The sequence below is a fragment of the Protomyctophum parallelum genome, assembly GCF_964188405.1.
Source record: "Protomyctophum parallelum genome assembly, chromosome: 18".
NCBI classification, from domain to species: Eukaryota; Metazoa; Chordata; class Actinopteri; order Myctophiformes; family Myctophidae; genus Protomyctophum; species Protomyctophum parallelum.
The window spans coordinates 30382617-30403334 of NC_139716.1; the positions used below are offsets into that span (position 1 = coordinate 30382617).

The window sequence follows — 20718 nt, forward strand, 5'->3', positions numbered from 1 at the left end:
ATTTGAAGCTCTTCTGTTTAAAGGCTTTCCCCTGAGGCTACTGGCATAGAAATCACATCATACTGAAACCTACACGCACATACAGTATGTGCATGTGGTCGCACGCGTGTGTGTGTGTTTGGGCCACTTTACCCACACACACACTGTCTGTCTGACACTGTCCTGTGTCAGGCTCCATCTTTGTCATGCTTATTCATTCTTGAACCAAGTCAATAGACTAGTTTGTTTAGAGCACTTTAAACAGGCGCCCCTCACTTCGGCGCCCCTCACTTCACACGGGTGTTATATATTTCTTTACTACACCCACCCTCCCTCCCTCCCTCAGACACAGGCGACAATACATAGCCTCAGAGATCTGACTCAAATAATAATCCTCGTTATGCAGTAGTTATTTTATTATTATCTTGCAATAGATCCACTTCTACTGGCCTTTCAGTTTGAGTCCTCGCAGTCCTCACAGAGTGAATGTCGTCTGTCTGACTGACTGAAATCTGATTTGCCTCTGGACGTACTTTCCTGCCTCATAACTTAACTCCTCATTAAGTCACATGTCAATGATAACACTCGATTAGCTCATTATTTCATCACTCAACCCCCCTCCCCCCACACTCTCTCCCTCTCTCTCTCCCTCTCTCTCTCTTCAGGAAGGGGGTGAGTGTAGAGGATGTGACATCAGAGGAGAGGGAGCATGCCAAGCGCATTGTCTACTCCGTGGTTTATGGGGCTGGTGAGAAATCACACACACACACACACACACACACACACACACACACACACACACACATATTACACACACACATACACACACACATTTGATAATGATAATGATGTTATTGCTGACAATAATGAATACAGCCCTTTATAAAAACGTTCAAATCACACAATATGATTTGTCAAGAGGTGTGGCATTATAACCATATCATGGCCATGAAGTCTTTCTGTCCATATCTGTATCACTCTGCTTCTACTGTATTACTGTAACTAAGAAGGTGAGGTGTATGGAGGTGTGGATGTGCATGTCTCCAGGAAAAGGTCCACCTCAAAATAATGACACGCTTCTGTGTGGGCTGTGGGAAGACAACATTGATGGAATTGAATAAAAGACTAAGTGACCACTCTTAAGCAAACAAAATGGATTGACAAATGCTTTGATGACTAGTGTTTCATATCCTCAAACACCATTAAAGTGCAGGTTAGACATAACAGCAATATTCCTATGGCAGCATCAGAAAGTGAAAAGGATGACAGGCAGTGAGATTGAAGAACAACATCCCTTAGCTGTGATGTACAAGTGTTAAACCACTTAAACCCTATATTACAGTATATAGATATAGATGGTTTAAGTATAGGTTATATACTAACCCCCTAGGAACCCCAGAGTGACAGTTGTAACACGTTGTGAGATTATCTTTCTTCAGCTGTCAGCTGTCGTCGTTCGGTTAATCAACCATGTTCATTATTAGGCATGTAACGATATATCGTATATCGATATAATCGATTTTCTTCTTTCTTTTATTTTTATTTTTAGGGGGGCTAGTGTGTGATGTGAGCTTTAGTCATATTCCATCAAGTGTTTTTGGAGAGAAATGATAGTGACTTTCAGTAGTAGAGCACTGTAGAGGGGAGCTGTGTGTGTCTGTGACTGTGCCCAGGTGATGATGGTCGTTGATGCTCATCAAGGAAGGCAATTATGTTTCTGCACTGTCAAAAGTAATGCTACTTCTGTTGCAATGTAGTTAAATAAAATATCTCAGGGGGGAAGATAAATTATATAAAATAAAAAAAACAGTAATTTTGTATCGTATCGTGAACCTCATATCGTCATACGAATCGTATCGTGAGTTGAGTGAATCGTTACATGTCTATTCTTTATTGATCACTAGTCTCACGCTTTCATTGGACAACTGTACGCGTGAGTTAGAAACGCCTCTCTAAAGGCTTGTACAGTCCCAAGAGGGTGTTAGCTGGAGAGATAGCATGCAGGTAAAAGAGATGTAGAGGAAATGTTTCATTTATTGGGGTGCAGTACTTAGTTTAGACAGTTTTTTGGTTTAGACTAGTCATTGTTTAGACCAGTCATTAGTCCTACAACTACAACCTATCTCAAACCCTCACCCTGAACCTAAACCTCCCACGGGGCAGCACACCTAAACCTAACCTTAACCCATGTCTAACCAATGACTAGTCTAAACTAAGTATGCACCCCATTTATTGCACACATATATTCTTTGGTAATCAAAGATTATGACTTTTCTGCATTTTTCCCATGCTTCTTTCTGTTGCTCATCCTCATGTCCCTGACGGAGGAAGGGCAGAAGCAGCAGAAAGCAAAAGATAAAAATAGGTGTAGAGAGAGAGAGAGAGAGAGAGGTGCTGAGGGAAAACTAGAGATGAATGTATAATGCACCCTTGTGGCCCATAGTGTAGCTTGCCTGCAAATATGTGACCCATTTGTGACACACACACACACACACTTCTTACTGTTCAACCGCTTAGAGACGCTGCTCTTGTGGCTACACACTGAACCATGAACGCATAAAAAGAAATGTGGGTCAATTAGTCCTGTCATCATTAGCAGTGAAGGTGATTAGTGGAGTGGCTCTGTGTACACATGACGTGTGTGTGTGTGTGTGTGTGTGTGTGTGTGTGTGTGTGTGTGTGTGTGTGTGTGTGTGTGTGTGTGTGTGTGTGTGTGTGTGTGTGTGTGTGTGTGTGTGTGTGTGTGTGTGTGTGTGTGTGTGTGTGTGTGTGTGTGTGTGTGTGTGTGTGTGTGTGTGTGTGTGTGTGTGTGTGTGCTTGCGTGCATTTCATTGTCTTCATCAAGCTCATTTCTTCATCTCAGTTGAGCATGACAATCACATAATATCCTGTTTACAATTGATAACCTCTTAATGAAGGTCTAATGGTGTTGGTTATTGAAGCACATTACAGTAAGTGCCCAGGAGGCACTCGGCAGTGTTAACCACTGAATTCTGGGGGAAATCTTTAGCCGAGAATTATGGCGTGTTGTGAGCTTGTAGATCGGCTATTTTCAATGTAGACCCCCTGCTATAGAGCCCTGAGGGACTCCGGTCAACGTCTGCTTCAAGACTCGCTTGTGTCTCTCAAAGTGCTTTGAAGAAGCTGCTGTGTATGAGCTAATAGAGAGTATAGTGCTGCAGGGCGTTCACAAGAACTGAATGAGATTCTGACCATCAAGCGATCAAAGGGCCAGCCATTATCCTATTAATAATTTAGCGGACTGTCTGTCTGTGTGTCAGTCAGTCAGAGTACTTCCTTAGCATAGAGCAAGACAGCTGCTCGCTTTCTGCGCCATCTCACAACGCCACGACGCACGGACCGCCTCACGGAACCTAGCGCCGCACAGCCCTGTCCTCCAACCTCAATCTGCCCTGCATTACACACGCCAAACATTCTAACAATCATCTTAATTGAAATAATTTGCGTAAAAAAAAAAAACATCTCCCCGCAAATGACGTGTCACCAGTGAAATGCATGTTGGGACGGACACAGATTAATACTGGGACACACCTTTCCGCGTAACAGACCCACACGGACAGCGGCCGGGCGAGCGATCGCAAACTTTTTCGATAGATTACCCACACTGAACATCATTTGCTGTTCATATATTCAGAACGTGTAAGGACTAGTACTACTATAATACCCTTACAGTAGAACATGCCCTGTAGCATTACAAACCAATAACAATTCATGCTATTAACTCTTTTTTTTGATAACCCTGAGATATAGCTGCAAACTACAGTTATGAGACAGATGTTGAGCAACAACAAACCATCTATACACCGGGCATGGATGGGAACAGGGGATGACACCAGTTGTATTCTCTCTACAAACCACACATTATGTTGGGCATACACAGCAGGTAGCGAACATTACAAACACATTTCTGATGCACAGGCAGTGTCACCCCCCACACACACACACACACACACACACACAGACACTACTGAATGCATCAGTTCCAGGACACCCAGGGAAACCCAGTAGCAACATGCCTGAAGCACATTTGTAAAAATCATGTATGAGACAAGAGAAATAAGTCAAAGAGCCAAATTTCTAATTTGACGTATGCCGCATCACTTGCCAGAAATAACTGATTTACAAGTTTTTAAAAAATGCAACGCGTTAGTTTTTGTTGTAGTCTTATATTATGGCCATTCCTGACCGCGATCTCTTCGAAAGCGTGGAGGACAGTCGCAGTAAATGAGGAAAAACGCCTCAACAGAAAAGAGAAAGAGACCGAGTGGTGGGGAATCTACGAAAGCGCCTGCCTTTATAGCCTACATTTTCTCCATCTGCCTTTGCCTCGCCTCAGGGGTGGATGGGGGTTGGCGAAGAGCGAGTAATGTAGGGGAAAGGCGAAGATGGAGAGAGAGAGATTAAAGAGAGGGAGGGGCAGGGGGAGACAGCGAGCAGGAGGAGAAGAGGAATGGCTTGATCAATGTACCAGAGACAGACAAGCTCTTCACGGAGCGATGCGTCGCCATGGATACAGAATACTAAAAGGAAGCTTTCTCCCAGTGAGACAATAATTCAGGCGATGTGGAGGGGTTTGGGGAGGGGGGGGGGGGGGGTCTGCCACGGACACAGGCACTCATACACATACAAATAGGTCAGGAAATTAGGAGGTTGAGTGTTAAGGAGGAGAGGAGAAAAAAAGAATGGAATAAGGGTGGGAGGGATGGTGTGCATGGTGCGACGTGAAGGACAGGTGAGAAGCAAAACTGGGAGAAAGAAAGAGATGGGAATTCCTGCATCAAACTGTATTATCTTCTATGGTATATATGGCACTTTTTGTGTCTGTCACTGTCACACTAGTAATAATATTAATTCAGTCAGACAACTCACGAATAGATTTAACCAATATTTATTGGAGAATGAGAATACTGTAGTGTGCATACAATATTAGACTTGGCGTTCGGCTCTGCTGCATTTTCTCCCTGCTCGGCGCGATTAAACGCCATCGTAAAACATTAAGAGCAGGGAGATAGATATACAATAAATAAATAAACGTGGGGAGCATAAATAACAGAGCCCAACGGTGGTGCTGGGGTGGCGTCACATAACAACCAGGAATCATAGCAGAGCTCTTAGAAGGAAGTGAAGTGGTCACGTGACTGGGCTGCGCCATGACACTTTCATGGACACTTTCATGGGAGCCAAACTCACACCAGTAGTGCAATGAATACATGGCAGTGAATGGAGCCGGCTGGACCAGCTCATAACAAACATTATACATGAACGATTGCGAGCTTTGTCATATAATTGTTTCAGGAATATGAAAGAAGACATAAGTGATATCACACGTTTTTTCCGAGTGGTTGTTTTTCGACTTAATAACTATTTATTTTTATTGAGGTATTTATAGAAGAGCACATAGTAAGTTTTCTGCCTGGGCTGCTCTCTGCTCTTTGAAAAAATAAATCACATCAAGTAGTATGCACATAAAAAAATATGACAGCCTAAAATAACGTGTTATATATATTATTTTATTTTCCAGAAGCGATCACTTTACAAAAGGTCTCAGTCATTTATAAATAATGTTTGTTCATGAGCTGGTCACTGAGCTCTCATTAACTCCAGTGCATTCTGCCGAACTTCCGGGTGTAGTTTGGCTCCCGTGAAAGTGTCCATGAAAGTGTCATGTCGCAGCCCAGTCACGTGACCACTTCACTTCCTTCTAAGAGCTTCCTTGAGGAAGGCAAGGACTGTCTAAAGAGGACAAGAAGCGAAGACCGTAAGGGCGCCGCCATGTTGATCACATGGTGCTCCATGGAAGGAAAGAAACATGCGCAGTTGAGACCAAGGAAGCTGAATGAGGAAGTGATGGCTGCATAAAGCCCATTGCGCATGTTTCTTTCCTTCCATGGAGCACCATGTGAGCAACATGGCGGCGCCCTTACGGTCTCCGCGTCCCGTCCTCTTTAGACAGTCCTTGGAGGAAGGCAGGAAGAGCATGCAAACTGGTGAGCCTAAGTAGCCCGCCCAATTGGTCAGCTGACTGCCACATCAGCGAATGACGTGTGGGACTTGCACACGATTATACACCCACATAGTAATGGTAGCATGTTAACCCCTTGAGTATAGTAATGCGCCTTTGAGCATGGCATGAACCCCCTCGAGTATGTCTTCCTGAACTAACTCCGCAGGCTACGCATAATTTATATTGAATAATAATAAAGTGTTGGACATAATTGCTAGAGATTAGAAACAAACAAAAGGATTATCCTTTTAGCATTCTTTTGTATAAATCTGTGCCTTTTTAGCAAACTGTTAATAAAGTATTCAATCAATCAATCAATGAGCCGCAAAACAGAGAGACAACAGGGATGAGTTGTATGGGAGCGTCATCAAGGTCATGAGTTCCCAAACGTTTTAAAGACACATTTGACGTCTTAGTGAAAATGGCCCATCTACAACCTCAGCAACGCATTGTGGGCTTGTACTGTAGCTCAGCTATTTTCACTACTTGTTAGTTTAGTTTTAGTTTTTGTATTTATTTTTCAATATTATTTTGAATTTTATTTATTCATGAATTTCTTTTGATTGTTAGATTTTTTTATTTCAGAATCACCGGCTGATTTTAATGCAAAAAAATAGTCTCTAAATCCGGAGTTGGTGTTGGCTAGACCTCACACTAGCAGTAACTAACTAGTCTCTAAATCAGTGGTCCTCAACAGGCGGACCGTGGTCCACGACCGGAACCGCGGCACACCTCTCTGCGGACCCTGGAGAAATGATAGAATAAAGAGAAAAGGCCTGCCTGGGCCGTGGCTCAGCGGTCCAGGCACCTTGGCTGGTAATCCAGTCTGGCAGTGTGCCGAGGGTTCGACTCCGGATCCCGACAGGAAATGGGGAGAGACATGGGGGAGTGACCCCCCATCTCTCTCCCCATTTCCTGTCAGCCTAGTGTCTGTCCCTCCGTAAAAAATATAAAATAAAGGCTAAAGAGAAGAAAAAAAAGTCACCATAACCGCGAGTTGAATTCTCCGTTGTATTCGATCAATGCCGAGAAACGCAATTAACGCTCTGAATGTGTGTATTATGGGCCGGCATGTCATGATGACAATGTCGCGCTGACTGGCTCACTAGAAGTGACACATTCACACATTCAATTGAATGAACAAAATTGGATTTTTGGAGGTGTGAATAATGAATATTAAAGTGAAAAAAAATATTTTCATACTCTGCCACCCCAGTATTGGTTGGTTGGGATGGGACCGGTTTGTATAGCTTGGTTTGACTGTACTAAACAGGCATAGTTGTTTCTTGGGGAGCGGGGGCAGCCCCACCCCGTGGGGCCCGCGACCCGCAATTTTATTCGCGTGCACATGAGACTGGACCATGGTCTTATTAAAAAAAGAATTGTGGACCTTCAGCATTTCTAGTTGAGGACCCCTGCTCTAAATAGTAGTCAATTTAATGATGGAGAACGTTAACCTATACTGTACGACTTCCGTTCTTCTACCAGTTCAGGAACTTGTCTATGTGGCCGGAATGCAAAGATCCTAAATTGAATATCTGTTCAGAACTGAGCGATGGCAGAGCAATGTTGTGGACAAGCCCTGGTGTACATTCAAGCGTAAATAGTTCTAGAGAATCATTGTGAACCGTGAATGTGTTGTGTTGGTCGCCGCCAGGTCGAGAGCGTCTGTCAGGGATCCTGGGGGTGAGTGCTGAGCAAGCCAGCCGCTTTCAAGACAGCTTCCTCCAGACATACAGAGAGGTCCAGTCCTTCATCCAGAACACCATTCAGCTGTGCCACAAACAAGGTTAGAGTGTGTGAGACTTGTGTGTCTGTCTGTGCACATACATGTGCGTGTGCGTAATGTGTATGTGTTTTTTTTTGGGGGGGAGGTCTAACCACTTAAACCCTATATTCTTAATTGACAAAAGCCCCCTCCCCCTTCTACACCAAATCTTTTCACCCCACAGTATAGTGACACTAGGGTTCATGGTTAATTAATTAGTGGTGAATTTGATGTTTTCAGCGGCATATAAGCATTTTAAACGTGCTACTGCGTGTCTGCACACACACACACACACACACAGATGTCCCCGCTCAGACCTTTTAACGTGGGTAGGGAGAAAGCAGTGCTTGCATTGGCAGGACAGAGACAAACTGCTGCTGGTCGATACCTGATGAGGAGGCCGTTCAGGGAGGGTGATAGTTCAAACAGGACACTCTGTTTTCTGCACCGGCTGAAATGCCAACACAGCACGCCTGAGACTCCAGCGTGCAATCACGCTCACTTTCACAAGCACGCACGCGCGCACACACACACAGTCTCTCACACACACACTCTCAATAGTGTAGACTCTGCACTGTTACCCTCATAACATGGAATACATTAACCCAATGTCAATAGGCCAGAGGAAGAGATCATTCTGCACCAGAAGCAGTTTTCCTACTTGGAAAAACTCCAAGAATTGATGTGCAGGTGGATGGAGACAGAGACAGAGATGGAGCAGTGGTGATGGATACTCAACCGATGAACATAATTGTTGTGTCATTTGCAAGGAATGACACGTGCAGATCGGTCACAATGGTGCACTGGAAAGTCTCTAGTGTCACTGAAAGCATTGTATTTTAGTATATTCTATATCGCTGAAGACCCACGTCTGTCTCTAGAGCAAAGTCACATGACATTGGGTTATAAGAGCCGACCAGAACCGACTGTAGAAACTTCTCTTCTACAGTAGGATTGCCCTTTTATTTTATTTACTGCATCTCTCCCGCTGTCCCCCAGGTTACTTGTTCCCTTCCTTTTCCCCTCTACACCAGAAGATGTACAGTATATCAACCAGCTATTTATTTAATAAAGCACTAATGCTTATAGAATATTATTATATTATATTATATTACCGCCGGTAATATAATATAATATAATATAAAAATATTCTATAATATAATATATATATAATGTAATATAATATTTTTATATACCGGTAATTTACCGGTATATAAAAATATTATATTACATTATTTGCTCAGTAGAGCACAGACCTCCACCAAGGTGGGGAGTTTGTTATAATCAGTTGATAAACCTTTTCTTCAAAGTATTAAAGTGAAAACATTAGCACAAAAATTGTTGGTTCACTGCATATTTAAAAAAAATAGTTTCCTGGTCAACATTAACCCTCTGAAAAGGTACAAGAAAGTTAAACAACGTTTTGTTTGCGTTCTCCTTAATTCCGCTGTGATGAGGTAAACGCAGATAAGTAAAGACTTATATTCTGTATCAGCCAGGGTACGGGATCAGTTTATCCCCCGTTTCAATGCGCTAGACTTCTGGGAGATTGACTACTGAGGTGGAACGCAAGGCGTCGAAAGGCGAGTGTTTTACCAACTGAGCTTCCATCCCTTCCCACTAGTGTCATGTGTCAACGTTTGCTTTATCGCCCGCGGTGACCCCCTCACCCGCCTGCACTCGTCCCTCGTGTCTTACTCGGTGTCAGTTTAGTGTGAGCGGAGGTGGCGTATTGGATGCTCCCCACTCCAATCAACAGCTTATGGAGCCTTTGGCCCCCAGAGCGCCCTCACCATGGAGGTCCTTCCCACCTTTGTCTCGATTGTCGCACCAGACTGTCGATTCGTCTAATCTCACTCTTATGTTTCACAATATCTTTTCTACTCCCATTTTGTCTCTCCGTTCCATCATCCCATTCTCTCTTTTCCTCTTTTGTCTTCTTTTTTTCCTATCATGATTATTTTAATAATTGGCAAGTATTAGAGGACGTGACAGAATAACTTATCTATGTCTTACTGTATCTATGCCTTTATCACTTGAGGTATAGCCTGCTATAATGGTCTCTCCGTAAGGCTATGAGACAGCAAACAGTACAACTCATTTGGTATGCAGCTTCTAGAATTGTACAATTCAAAACATATATACTGTATTGCTGCTCGTCTTTAAATCACCAATGTTGCGTTGCACGAACGGACGCAAAGACGCGGTCTACCATTCATTGTAGACGGAAGCCAGCGACATGACATGATGTAAAGACGCAATGATGCATGTAGCTGCTGCAAATGATACTCCCATTCGCCTTTGTGTCTTTGCATCTCTGACCGTGTGAACACACAATCACTGGCTTAGAGAAAAACGATATCTCAGACTTGAACTATTAACCCTCAAGACATCTTAGGTCATCCACGATTGATCTACTATACTGTTAACAGGGTTCAAACTGAAGTTAGCATTTCATTATTATACCCCACATACACTGAGAGCATTGAGCAGGTAGAGGAAAATCTAGAGAGGTGCAGAATGATATGCCCTGGAAAGGAGAGGAATGAAGGTTAGCTGCAGCAAGACATATTTAGTTTTAGTTTATTAGTTTGTTTGTTTTTTCCATACAAAACATTCTTAGTTCATCAGTTTTTTTCTTTTTCTTATTCTGGAAAAAAAAAGACTGAAGCCTAGGCTTATTACGTCTACCCTTTTGTCCGTTAACTTAAAATAATAAAAATGAAAATATATATGTTTACAGGTCCTCAAACAAAACAGCTCATGTGTCCCATTTCTACTGAACAATGCAACATTCAAGTTTCTTTTTAGTTTTTTTCCCTAAAAAAACAAGCAAAAAACAAGCACAACAATATGCTAATAATAGTCACAGTAGTAACATTTTCTCACATAAACAAAGAAACAAATGCCACTTGATTTGAGCCTTTACTCTGTGTAGCTATTTAATACTTTGTTTTTGAATACCTATAATACACATATAATACATGTGTGTGAATGAGAGGAACGAAAGTGGAACAGTGAGGTTACAGGGAGTAGACGTGAAGAAAGTGGAGGACTTTAAGTACTTAGGGTCAACATTCCAGAGCAATGGAGAGTGGAAAAGAGGTGAAGAAACGAGTGCAAGCAGGATGGAATGGGTGGAGATGTGATGTGTGATAGGAAAGTATCAGCAATAATGAAATGGAAGGTGTACAAGATGGTGGTGAGACCAGCTACTGTATGTTGTATATTGTTTAGAGACAGTTGCCCTGACGAAAGGACAGGAAGCAGAGCTGGAGGCAGCAGACACTAAAATGTTGAGGTTCTCTCTGGGAGTAATAAGGATGGATAGGATCAGGAACGAGTACATCAGAGGGACAGCGCATGTCAGATTGTCAGGTTTTGGAGATAAAGCCAGAGAGGCCAGACTGAGATGGTTTAGTATACACTAAATTACATAAATTGAGCCTTTGCATACGCCTGTAAGGTCGTCGAGGCACCGGCAAGTGCTATACGGGCTAAGATGGAGTCCGAAATGGTGGGTTTTCAGACTACGGTGGAAGATTGGGAGTGAGTCTGCAGTTGTGATTGCAATGGGAAGTGCATTCCATAGTTTTGGAGCCAGAAGGGAGAAGAGTTTGGGACGTGTGGAGCGGGATAATGAGTAAGATCGGTAGAAGGATGTTGAGGTTGGAAGTTGGAACTGCCAGGCAGGAGGCCTAGAGAAAGACCAAAGAGAAGAGTTATGGATGTAGTGAAGTAGGACATGAAGTTAGTTGGTGTGAGAGAAGAGAAAGGAAAAGAAGAAGAAGATAAATTAGTTGGAACAAATCTCCAGAGGATCTCGGGCTGCTCCAAACATGCAACTACTTTTTTTCTTTTTTTTTAAGATATTTTTTTTGCGGCTTACGCCTTTTATTGATTTTTTTAAGGGACAGAAAGTAGGCTGACAGGAAACGGGAGAGAGATGGGGGGATGACATGCGGTAAAGGCCGTGTCGGATCCGGGAGTCGAACCCGCGGCACACCGCGACTGGATCACCAGTCCGGTGCCCAGACCGTTACGCTACGGCCTGGGCCCATGCAACTACTTTTAAAGGAGAAGTTCATGCTAGAAGGCTTTCTTACCTTTATTTGTTGTCGTTGCGTCCCTACCAAAGAGGTCCAGGTGTTATTTTGTGCAAAAGCTCCTTATTGGCTATTTCCCCTACCATAAGCCCTAAATGAATTGCATTGAATTGAATGGGAATTGAAGGGAGCTATGGGGCTAATTTGCTTATTTCCATCGCTCAAAATGAATATTTTTTTGTATATATCCTCTCTTCATAATGTAAATAATATTCCAAGCGGCACACTTTACTTTTTATTTCGATGGAAATAAGCGAATTAGCACAACACCCCATAGCCCCATTCAATTCCCATTCAATTCAATGCAATTCATTTAGGGCTTATGGTAGGGGAAATAGCCAATAAGGAGTTTTTGCACAAAAAAACACCTGGACCTCTTTGGTAGGGACGTAACAACTTTAATGAAAGGTAAGACAGCCTTCTAGCATGGAATTCTCATTTAAATCCAGGCAAAAAACGGGTACTTTTTTATATTCTGTATGTATTACATTTACTTTATTCTTCATTTCTCTTTAAAAGCCTTTCTATCCCTTGTGTATAAAATGTGTTACGAGACTTATGACTACACAACATAAGCTTTCCATTGATCATCAATGAACTTGACCCCTGTAATCCACACTGGGTGGTAGAAGACATTTGATACCATGTGGACTCCAGTCAGACTGTTTTTAGTTCCACATTATGACTCAGTCATAACTGCAGTACTGTTAGAATTACTGTTGAAGTTCATTGGCACCTGAAATACCTGGTAAATACCTGCCATCTCATGCGGGCAGCCTGGTATAAGAGCCGAGACGAACCCTGCTGTCATGCAATAATAGGCCGGCGTTGAAGAAAGTCTGCTATAGAGCAGTGGTTCCCAAACATTTCAGGTCGAGGCCCAATAGAGAGATTAGACATTTGCCCCGGGACCCAAACTAGTGAAAATAGCAGATCCACAAGTGCACAACGTGTTGCTTTGCGTATGCGATCTTGTACATTGGCTATTTTACAGGGAAGCTGTTCATGGTATTTCTTAGATTTGTTTGTTTTGAAAGTTGTACAATAATTACCAGTAAGACGCCCTAAAGGGCTATGTCGTGTGCACGCATCCGCCTGGGTGACGGCAGACTCCTGGGCGACCACTGGCGCTTTGGCATGGTGGGGGGTCAGATCAACATATGGAATGAATTCTGTACTGGCCATATTTGGAGCGTGTCTTGAGTAGGGATGTAGGGTTAATTTTTATTGATAACAAGCACCTTATCGATCAGGCTTATCGAGCCTGGTTCTTATCGAGCCCACTATCGAGCATTTTCTATTATTTTTTGGAAAGATGGGAGACAACAAATTCTGAACAAAACAAGTATCTTGTTAACTGGTTAATATGTGTGCCGTCACTTTAAAAGTGTACTTTTGTTTACCTGGACAGCGCTGGTTGGCAGGTATCAATACACTTTTAGACCGACTGTTACCGACAGTTGTCTTGATTGTTTAACCCATTTTGGGCGGGAACCCCTTTTGGTGCATTATGTTATGCTTTAGCTATTGAAAAATTGCTAAAATCTACAAGCTCGTAGCGTGCCACGGAGTGGCGCGCTACGAGCTTGTAGGTCTGCTATTTTTGAAAAATCGAAGAACGACTGACATAGAAACATAGCTTTTTCAGAAAACTGTCAGGATGTAGAAGACATTTTTAGAATCTGATCTCAGGTCAGAAACATAGCTTTTTCAGAAAACTGTCAGGATGTAGAAGACATATTTAGAATCTGATCTCAGGTCAGAATGGGTGAAACATGACATCATGGGCATCATGCTCCATAACAGGCTTGATAAGCCCAAAGCTTATTGTGACGTGTCACGAGGCGTGACGGACTGACAGCCATATATGGAGCCGTGACAGATCGACGGACGGACGGACGGACGGACTGACAGGTTTTGCAGGTTTTCATATAGTAATGTGCAACCTACCGTCGCAATCATAAATGTATAGGAAAAGAAAATGTGATTTTTTTTTCTCGAGCCGTGAGTCCGTGACCCATAAAATCGACCCATAAAAATGAAGTGGCAGGAGAAACGGCAGGGGGTAAAGGAGGAAGGGAAGAGGTCAAATATTCTTGTTTTTTTTGTTCAGCTCACCCACGGTGAGGTATATAATGATATAGTGTTATTTGACAGCAGTGTGTGTGTGTTTGTGTGCATGTGCGTGTGTTTGTGTGTACGAGCACGCATGGTACTCATCAGCACACAGGCTGGATATTCTCGCTCGTCTTTGATATTATAATGAGAGGAAGCTGCCTCACTCGAGTCGATCTGTAGCTCCACTGTTGTCGTTCGCATTATTATTCCGTAACTAGCCCAGGGAGAAGAGTTACCATGCTTTCACTTGAGATAATAGGGATGAATAATAACGGTATAGTGAAGAAGAAGAAGAGTATAGGAGGAAGGGGAAGGAAGCCACTTTAACCAATTTAGGCCTGACGTCAAAATAAAATAAGTCTTCTGAAAGAATATATATTCAAAGATTTGTGCCACATTTTCACGATTAAAAAAAAATAGCAGACCTACAAGCTCGTAGCGCGCCACTCGGTGGCGCGCTATGAGCTTGTAGATCTGCTATTTCTCAATAGCTAAAGCATAACATGATGCTTAGTTAAAACACCAAAAGGGGTTCTGAAGGGGGTCTGAATCTCAACATTGGGAAACGCAGCCATGAAGTTAAAGAGGCTGCAGCGAGCACGGGCAGACCTAGATGTGCGCGTAGCCACGCGCACACACACAAATCAAAACCAGACTTCTACTTCAAACACTTTTGGAAATTGAGCGGGCAGACTTAAGTTATATTTTTTTATTTACTTTTTTCAATTTAGCCATTGCTCCAGCATTCCTCACCCGCCTCCTCTCTCACATTATTGGTTCTGCGTGTTCTTATTCAACAATATTGGCTGAACAAATCAAACTTTTACAAAAAAGTGTGTTTCTACCGCTGGGTTGGACCAAAATGTGTCTCCTTACATTACGGCCGACTCTTCTGCGAATTCTACAGCAGGGAGTCTGTATAGTTCCTCCCTGTGAAAGGAACAACAGGAAGCCTTCATCTGTTTGTCATTTCCATTCATGAAAATATATTTTAAAATATCTCTCCCTCCATACTCATTTTGGTTAACAGTAGGAGTTATACTTACGTGGCTGCAAAAGCGAAACGGAAGTGGGGTAGGAGGCAGGACAGGACTGTCTCGAGAGACTATAGTGGATCGCTGAGACTCGCAGGACAATGACAGCGACTAGGGCTTATTGAATATCATAACAGGGCTGCATTATATGTATGTATGGTACACATACATGCTCATTCATAACTGGTGAGTGGAACCCTGAGCGATGAGTAAACGCTGACGAGAAAAACAAACGAACCTCTTAACATCCGTGGCATTGTGCCCTGAGAGCAAAGGGTCACATTCCTCGTGAAAAGGTCACAGACGATTCACGGTGTGAAACTGGCTGAATACAGAATGAGAGTGTTTTTGTCGTGAGAGCGGGGAAAGCGTGTAACTGTTTGTTGCGTGTGTGTGTGTGTGTGTGTGTGTGCGTGTGCGTGTGCATGTACATGTGCTCACACGTGCATGTGTACTTGTGTGTGTGCATGAATGCCGCATTCTGGGAATACTATACTGTGTACACTGCATAGCTTACCTCAACCATAAGAGATACTAAGCGAGATGCCTGACTCATTGTCCAGATATTGGAATGTGCCGGAGGTTTTGCGCACGTGCGCCCGCGGTTGTCATGCACACCACTGGCCATTGAGGTTGCTCACTGAAAGGTTCACACACAGTGTGTAGTGTACTCCAGCACAACCGGATATACTATACATTATGAATGACTCGCTTGACCACGAGGATGACGACGATGTAAACATGATGTTGTTTTTCTTTTTAGCCCCTTTTTTTCTCCCCAATTTAGTCGTTATGTCGTTGTCACTGCTGTTGTATCTCGGGTGACCACCAGATCAAAACAGTTCATTTGAGGGACAGAAGTATTGCTTATTATACGTTGCTTAACGTATTACTTAACTTACTGTTAAATATCTTGATGTCACATTCGGCCATAGGCCTAATATTACCCATCGTTTTGTTATTAAACCCCTCTGGCGTCTCACGTTTTGTTTTAAAATGCAAATTTTGGTCGGTATGTGTATAGAACACTGATGGCTGCCAGGCACAATGTGGGACAGGGTCTCAACTGTTGACGGGTGCCGCCTCCAGCCCATATAGGATCACATAGGGTACACATAGGGTTGGGGCGATATGGTGATAAATATCGTTATCATGAGATTTCTCCGATATGCCTTTTCAGAGATATCGTGTATATATCGTGATACAGTGACTGTGCATTCTATGATTTGCAGTTCTATATATACCTTAATTTATACTTTGGTAGAATGGCAGGCTTTGTTAGCCAAAATGAATACGTATTTTGGTCTAAATCTTCCGTTACTCCTCTTTCTTTCTAGTTTTTGTTACCTTGTATGTGGTTGTAAGTATAACTTGAACAATAACTCAAAAAAATGCATAAAACGATATTGTGATGATTATCATGTATCGTGATGCTACTTGAAAACATATTGTGATATTATATTTTTCCATATCTTTCTTTCTAGTTTTTGTTACCTTGTATGTGGTTGTAAGTATAACTTGAACAATAACTCAAAAGAATGCATAAAACGATATCGTGATGATTATCATGTATCGTGATGCTACTTGAAAACATACATGATATTATATTTTTCCATATCGCCCCCCCCCCCCCTCCCCGCCAGCGCCCGGCTTCACTCCCCCGAACACACGGGCCAATTGATGCCACTCGATGAAGCCGGACGCACCGAGGTGGAATGGGTGGATTGCACCCCCAGACTCTGTGGCACTGGGCAGCTATACTTTACCCCTGCGCCACCCAAACGCCCATACAATATCATCTATATTCTATAACATGCCTATTGCAGCTCTGGACACTGGACAGACAGACAGACACACACCACCACACACACGCACACTCGGATGCGCCCGCTCACACACACACACACACACACACACACACACACACACACACACACACACACACACACACACACACACACACACACACACACACACACACACACACACACACACACACACACACACACACTCTCTCTCTCTCTCTCTCTCTCTCTCTCTCTCTCTCTCTCTCTCTCTCTCTCTCTCTCTCTCTCTCTCTCTCTCACACTCACACTCACACTCACACACACAACTGCACAATAATGGCTAAAGATAATTACCTCTGCTGGGGGACATTTGTTTTTCGGCTGTGTGTACAGATAATCTCACAAACTATAAAGTATATATATACACAGTAGGTGTAACCATAGACAACATAACCATAATTAGACAATATATTAGGCATAGCCATATATACTGTATACAGTAGACAATAGAGAGAGCAACGTCAACCATAGGCCTAATATTGCCCATCATTGCACTTTGATGTTACTGTGTCATACAGTTTAAGTATTATCCGGGTTTTTTTATTAGTTTAAATATTAAGGGGGATATTATGTTTTCATTGGGCTTTGCCTCCAGGAGGAGATTTGCACACCAATTTAAAATGTATCTCTTTTTATGTCTTTGTTGTTATAATGTCTTTGTGTGTTTCAGTGTTATTGTTCCTCTGTGAGCCTGAGTGTACAAATGTTATGGTTTATAACAATACTGGTTAGATGAGGGCAAGGTGCAACAGCCTGCCCAAGAAGGTTTCATTATAAAGGTACTTTCAGATGGGCATCGATTAACGCAGACGTTGTGGCCTGGATCAGCTCCAGGTCTCCTCATGTGCACGCGCGACAATTCCACGGGACCGCGCCCACGTGAATACGCTTGCGTTGTCGCACCCTCGCCTTCTCTGCGCGTACAGAAAAAAAAACCGCAGGTCTTGCTGAAAATGAATTACTATAGGTGTGTTAATCTCTGCCCGTTTGAACCCGAGGACCTTTATTGTGAAACATAAAATCATGATTTTAATTGACTTCAAATCAAAACTGTAGTGTTCATTATCAAACGTCACACGTTGTTGTTGATTGTCATCAAAAGGCTACGTGGTGTCCATCATGCGCCGACGGAGAATGCTCCCGAACATCCACTCCTCCGACTGGGGCGTCCGCATGCAGGCGGAGAGACAGGCCGTCAACTTTGTGGTCCAAGGTGTGTGTGTGTGTGTGTGTGTGTGTGTGTGTGTGTGTGTGTGTGTGTGTGTGTGTGTGTGTGTGTGTGTGTGTGACTGTGCATGCATGTAGACCTGACCTCACCTCTTCTGTCTGTGTCCTACAGGCTCTGCTGCTGACCTGTGTAAGATGGCCATGATCAGAATCTTCTCTCACATCTCTTCTTCCAACTCTCTCTCTGCCAGGTACCACCCCCCCCCCCCCCCCCCACACACACACACACACACACACACACACACACGCCGCTTGTCTATCTATTTGAAATACATTAGTTAGTAGATCTGAACAAAATGAATGACAACGTCCTACCATTGCTCATCCCTCAAGGAGTATCCTAACATACAAACGAGAGGAAGGGGGAGAGATTCCAATCAGAGAGTTTCCGTCCAGTATAATCTCTGTCCCCTCCCCGGCATCATTCACTTTTCCCTCGCTCTCTCTCTTGTCAGACACGCAGACATGCACAACCTATGTACATGCATGCGCGCACACCCCTGCAGTTTTTAGGTACTTCATCAAATGTTAATCAGTGTCATTGTCATACAGAACAGTGAGTCATGCCCGGCCCTCAGTCAGGGGACATTAATTTAGCTTTAACCCATTCTGACCTGAGATCAGATTCATACGAGGTTTCCGCCGGACACACACTGGTCTGATGAACCCATTCTGACCCGAGATCAGATTCTAAAAATGTCAGTCGCTCTTCGATTTTTCAAAAATAGCAGACCTACAAGCTCGTATCGCGCCACTCGGTGGCGCGATATGAGCTTGTAGATCTGCTATTTTTCAATAGCTAAAGCATAACATGATGCCAACACCAAAATGGGTGCCCGGTCAGAATGGGTTAAATGAATGACACATTATTTTGTACTTTTGTGGCCAAATCTTGCCAAATGATGGCCTATTATATGCCCCACCATGCACTGCTGATGTCATGATCTTGTGTGCGTGCACGCTTGTGTACAGGCTGATAGCCCAGCTCCATGATGAGCTGCTGTATGAGGTGGAGGATGGCCAGGTGCAGCAGTTTGCAGGTAATCATCAAAGCCAAAACATCATCCAATAGAGGGTATGCGCATGCATAGAGTGAATGGGAAATCGAGTGGCAAAGTGAGTTTAATGTCGTTTAACGCAGTTTGTCGTCGTTTAGCGTAATTTAATGCAATCGGATAGGACTTTTCTGTTTGGATGTAGATGTATGTATATATATGTATATCAAGGCCAGAAAAGTATAGTTTTTTGCCACACAACAGGCACACCTCTCTGCGGACCCTGGAGAAATGCTAAAATAAAGAGAAAAGGCCTGGGCCGTGGCTCAGCGGGAGTGACCCCCCCCCCCCCCCCCCCATCTCTCTCCCCATTTCATGTCAGCCTACTGTCTGTCCCTCCATAAACAATATAAAATAAAGGCGAAAGCCACAAAAAAAACATTTAAAAAAAAGAATAAAGAGAAGGAAAAAAGTCACTGCAACCGCGAGTTGAATTCTCCGTTGTATTCGATCAATGCCGAGAAACGCAATCAACGCTCTGAATGTGTGTATTGTGGGCCGGCATGTCATGATGACAATGTTGCGCTGACTGGCTCACTCGCAGTGACACATTCACACATTCAGTTGAATGAACAAAATTGGATTTTTGGATGTGTGAATAATGAATATTTGTCAAAGTGAAAAATATATATATATTTTTGGGATGGGACCCGGTTTGGGGGGGGGGGGGGGGGGGGGGGGCCGCGACCCACAATTTTATTTGCGTGTGCATGAGACTGGACCATGGTCGTATTCAAAAATGATTTGTGGACCTTCAGCATTTCTAGTTGAGGACCCCTGCTCTATAACGTTAGCTAGCCTCATTAATCAATAATGCCTTATGCTGTTTCTGTCTGTCTGTTTTTTTTATTTTGATCATGCAACTGTGTTGTGGTTAAAAGGCACCAATTAGTACTTACTTCACACAGGTGCTTTTCTAAAAATTTTGTCATCGTGTGTGTGTGTGTGTGTGTGTGTGTGTGTGTGTGTGTGTGTGTGTGTGTGTGCGCGTGCTGGTTTTTATGCCTACATAAACAGCGGTGGTGAAGAACACCATGGAGTCCTTACAGCATGTTGACTGTCTAGGAATGCATCTCAAGGTGAGTGAATGAAACCACGGCGTCTATTTGTCAACGCCGTCGTGCAACGGAGCTTAGATAAGCTCTAGAGCCCTGCCCGCTATAGCAGCGATAAAGCATTTTTCAAGTTATGTGATGATATGACTATTGTACTGTGTTGCGACTTCAGATAAGCGATATTTTATCAGATATTAGTCAAGGTCGTTGTCCAAGCTCAATGGCTCAGCGTGTGTGTTTTATTATTCATGAGAGAGAACTCACTGCACCGGCTCGCTGTTGTTGTGTTATGTTTGGCTGTTTGTCACGAGGCAGCGGTCAGGTGAACGATGAGGGACCCTCGCTGAATTTAGGTCAGTGTGTGCATGCGCACGCACACACACACACACACACACTGACACTGTCCCCATTGCCTTGGTGTTGTTTTACTAGGTCCCGCTGAAGGTGGCACTTTCCTGTGGCAAGTCCTGGGGTTCCATGGTTGAGCTCCATGTCCCTCCATAA

General features: G+C 43.4%; 1 protein-coding gene across 1 annotated transcript in view; it reads left to right on the top strand.

Annotated features, from left to right (window-relative positions):
* poln (polymerase (DNA directed) nu) overlaps positions 1 to 20718 on the top strand; it is a gene marked incomplete at both ends in the record, with an annotated part of 73155 nt that extends 52437 nt beyond the window's left edge. Inside the window, 7 exons of the mRNA XM_083789529.1 lie at positions 645 to 727; positions 7662 to 7793; positions 17980 to 18090; positions 18217 to 18295; positions 19077 to 19144; positions 20177 to 20238; positions 20647 to 20718. Coding sequence (XP_083645655.1) covers positions 645 to 727; positions 7662 to 7793; positions 17980 to 18090; positions 18217 to 18295; positions 19077 to 19144; positions 20177 to 20238; positions 20647 to 20718 — 607 coding nt within the window. The remainder of the gene's footprint in view (positions 1 to 644; positions 728 to 7661; positions 7794 to 17979; positions 18091 to 18216; positions 18296 to 19076; positions 19145 to 20176; positions 20239 to 20646) is intronic.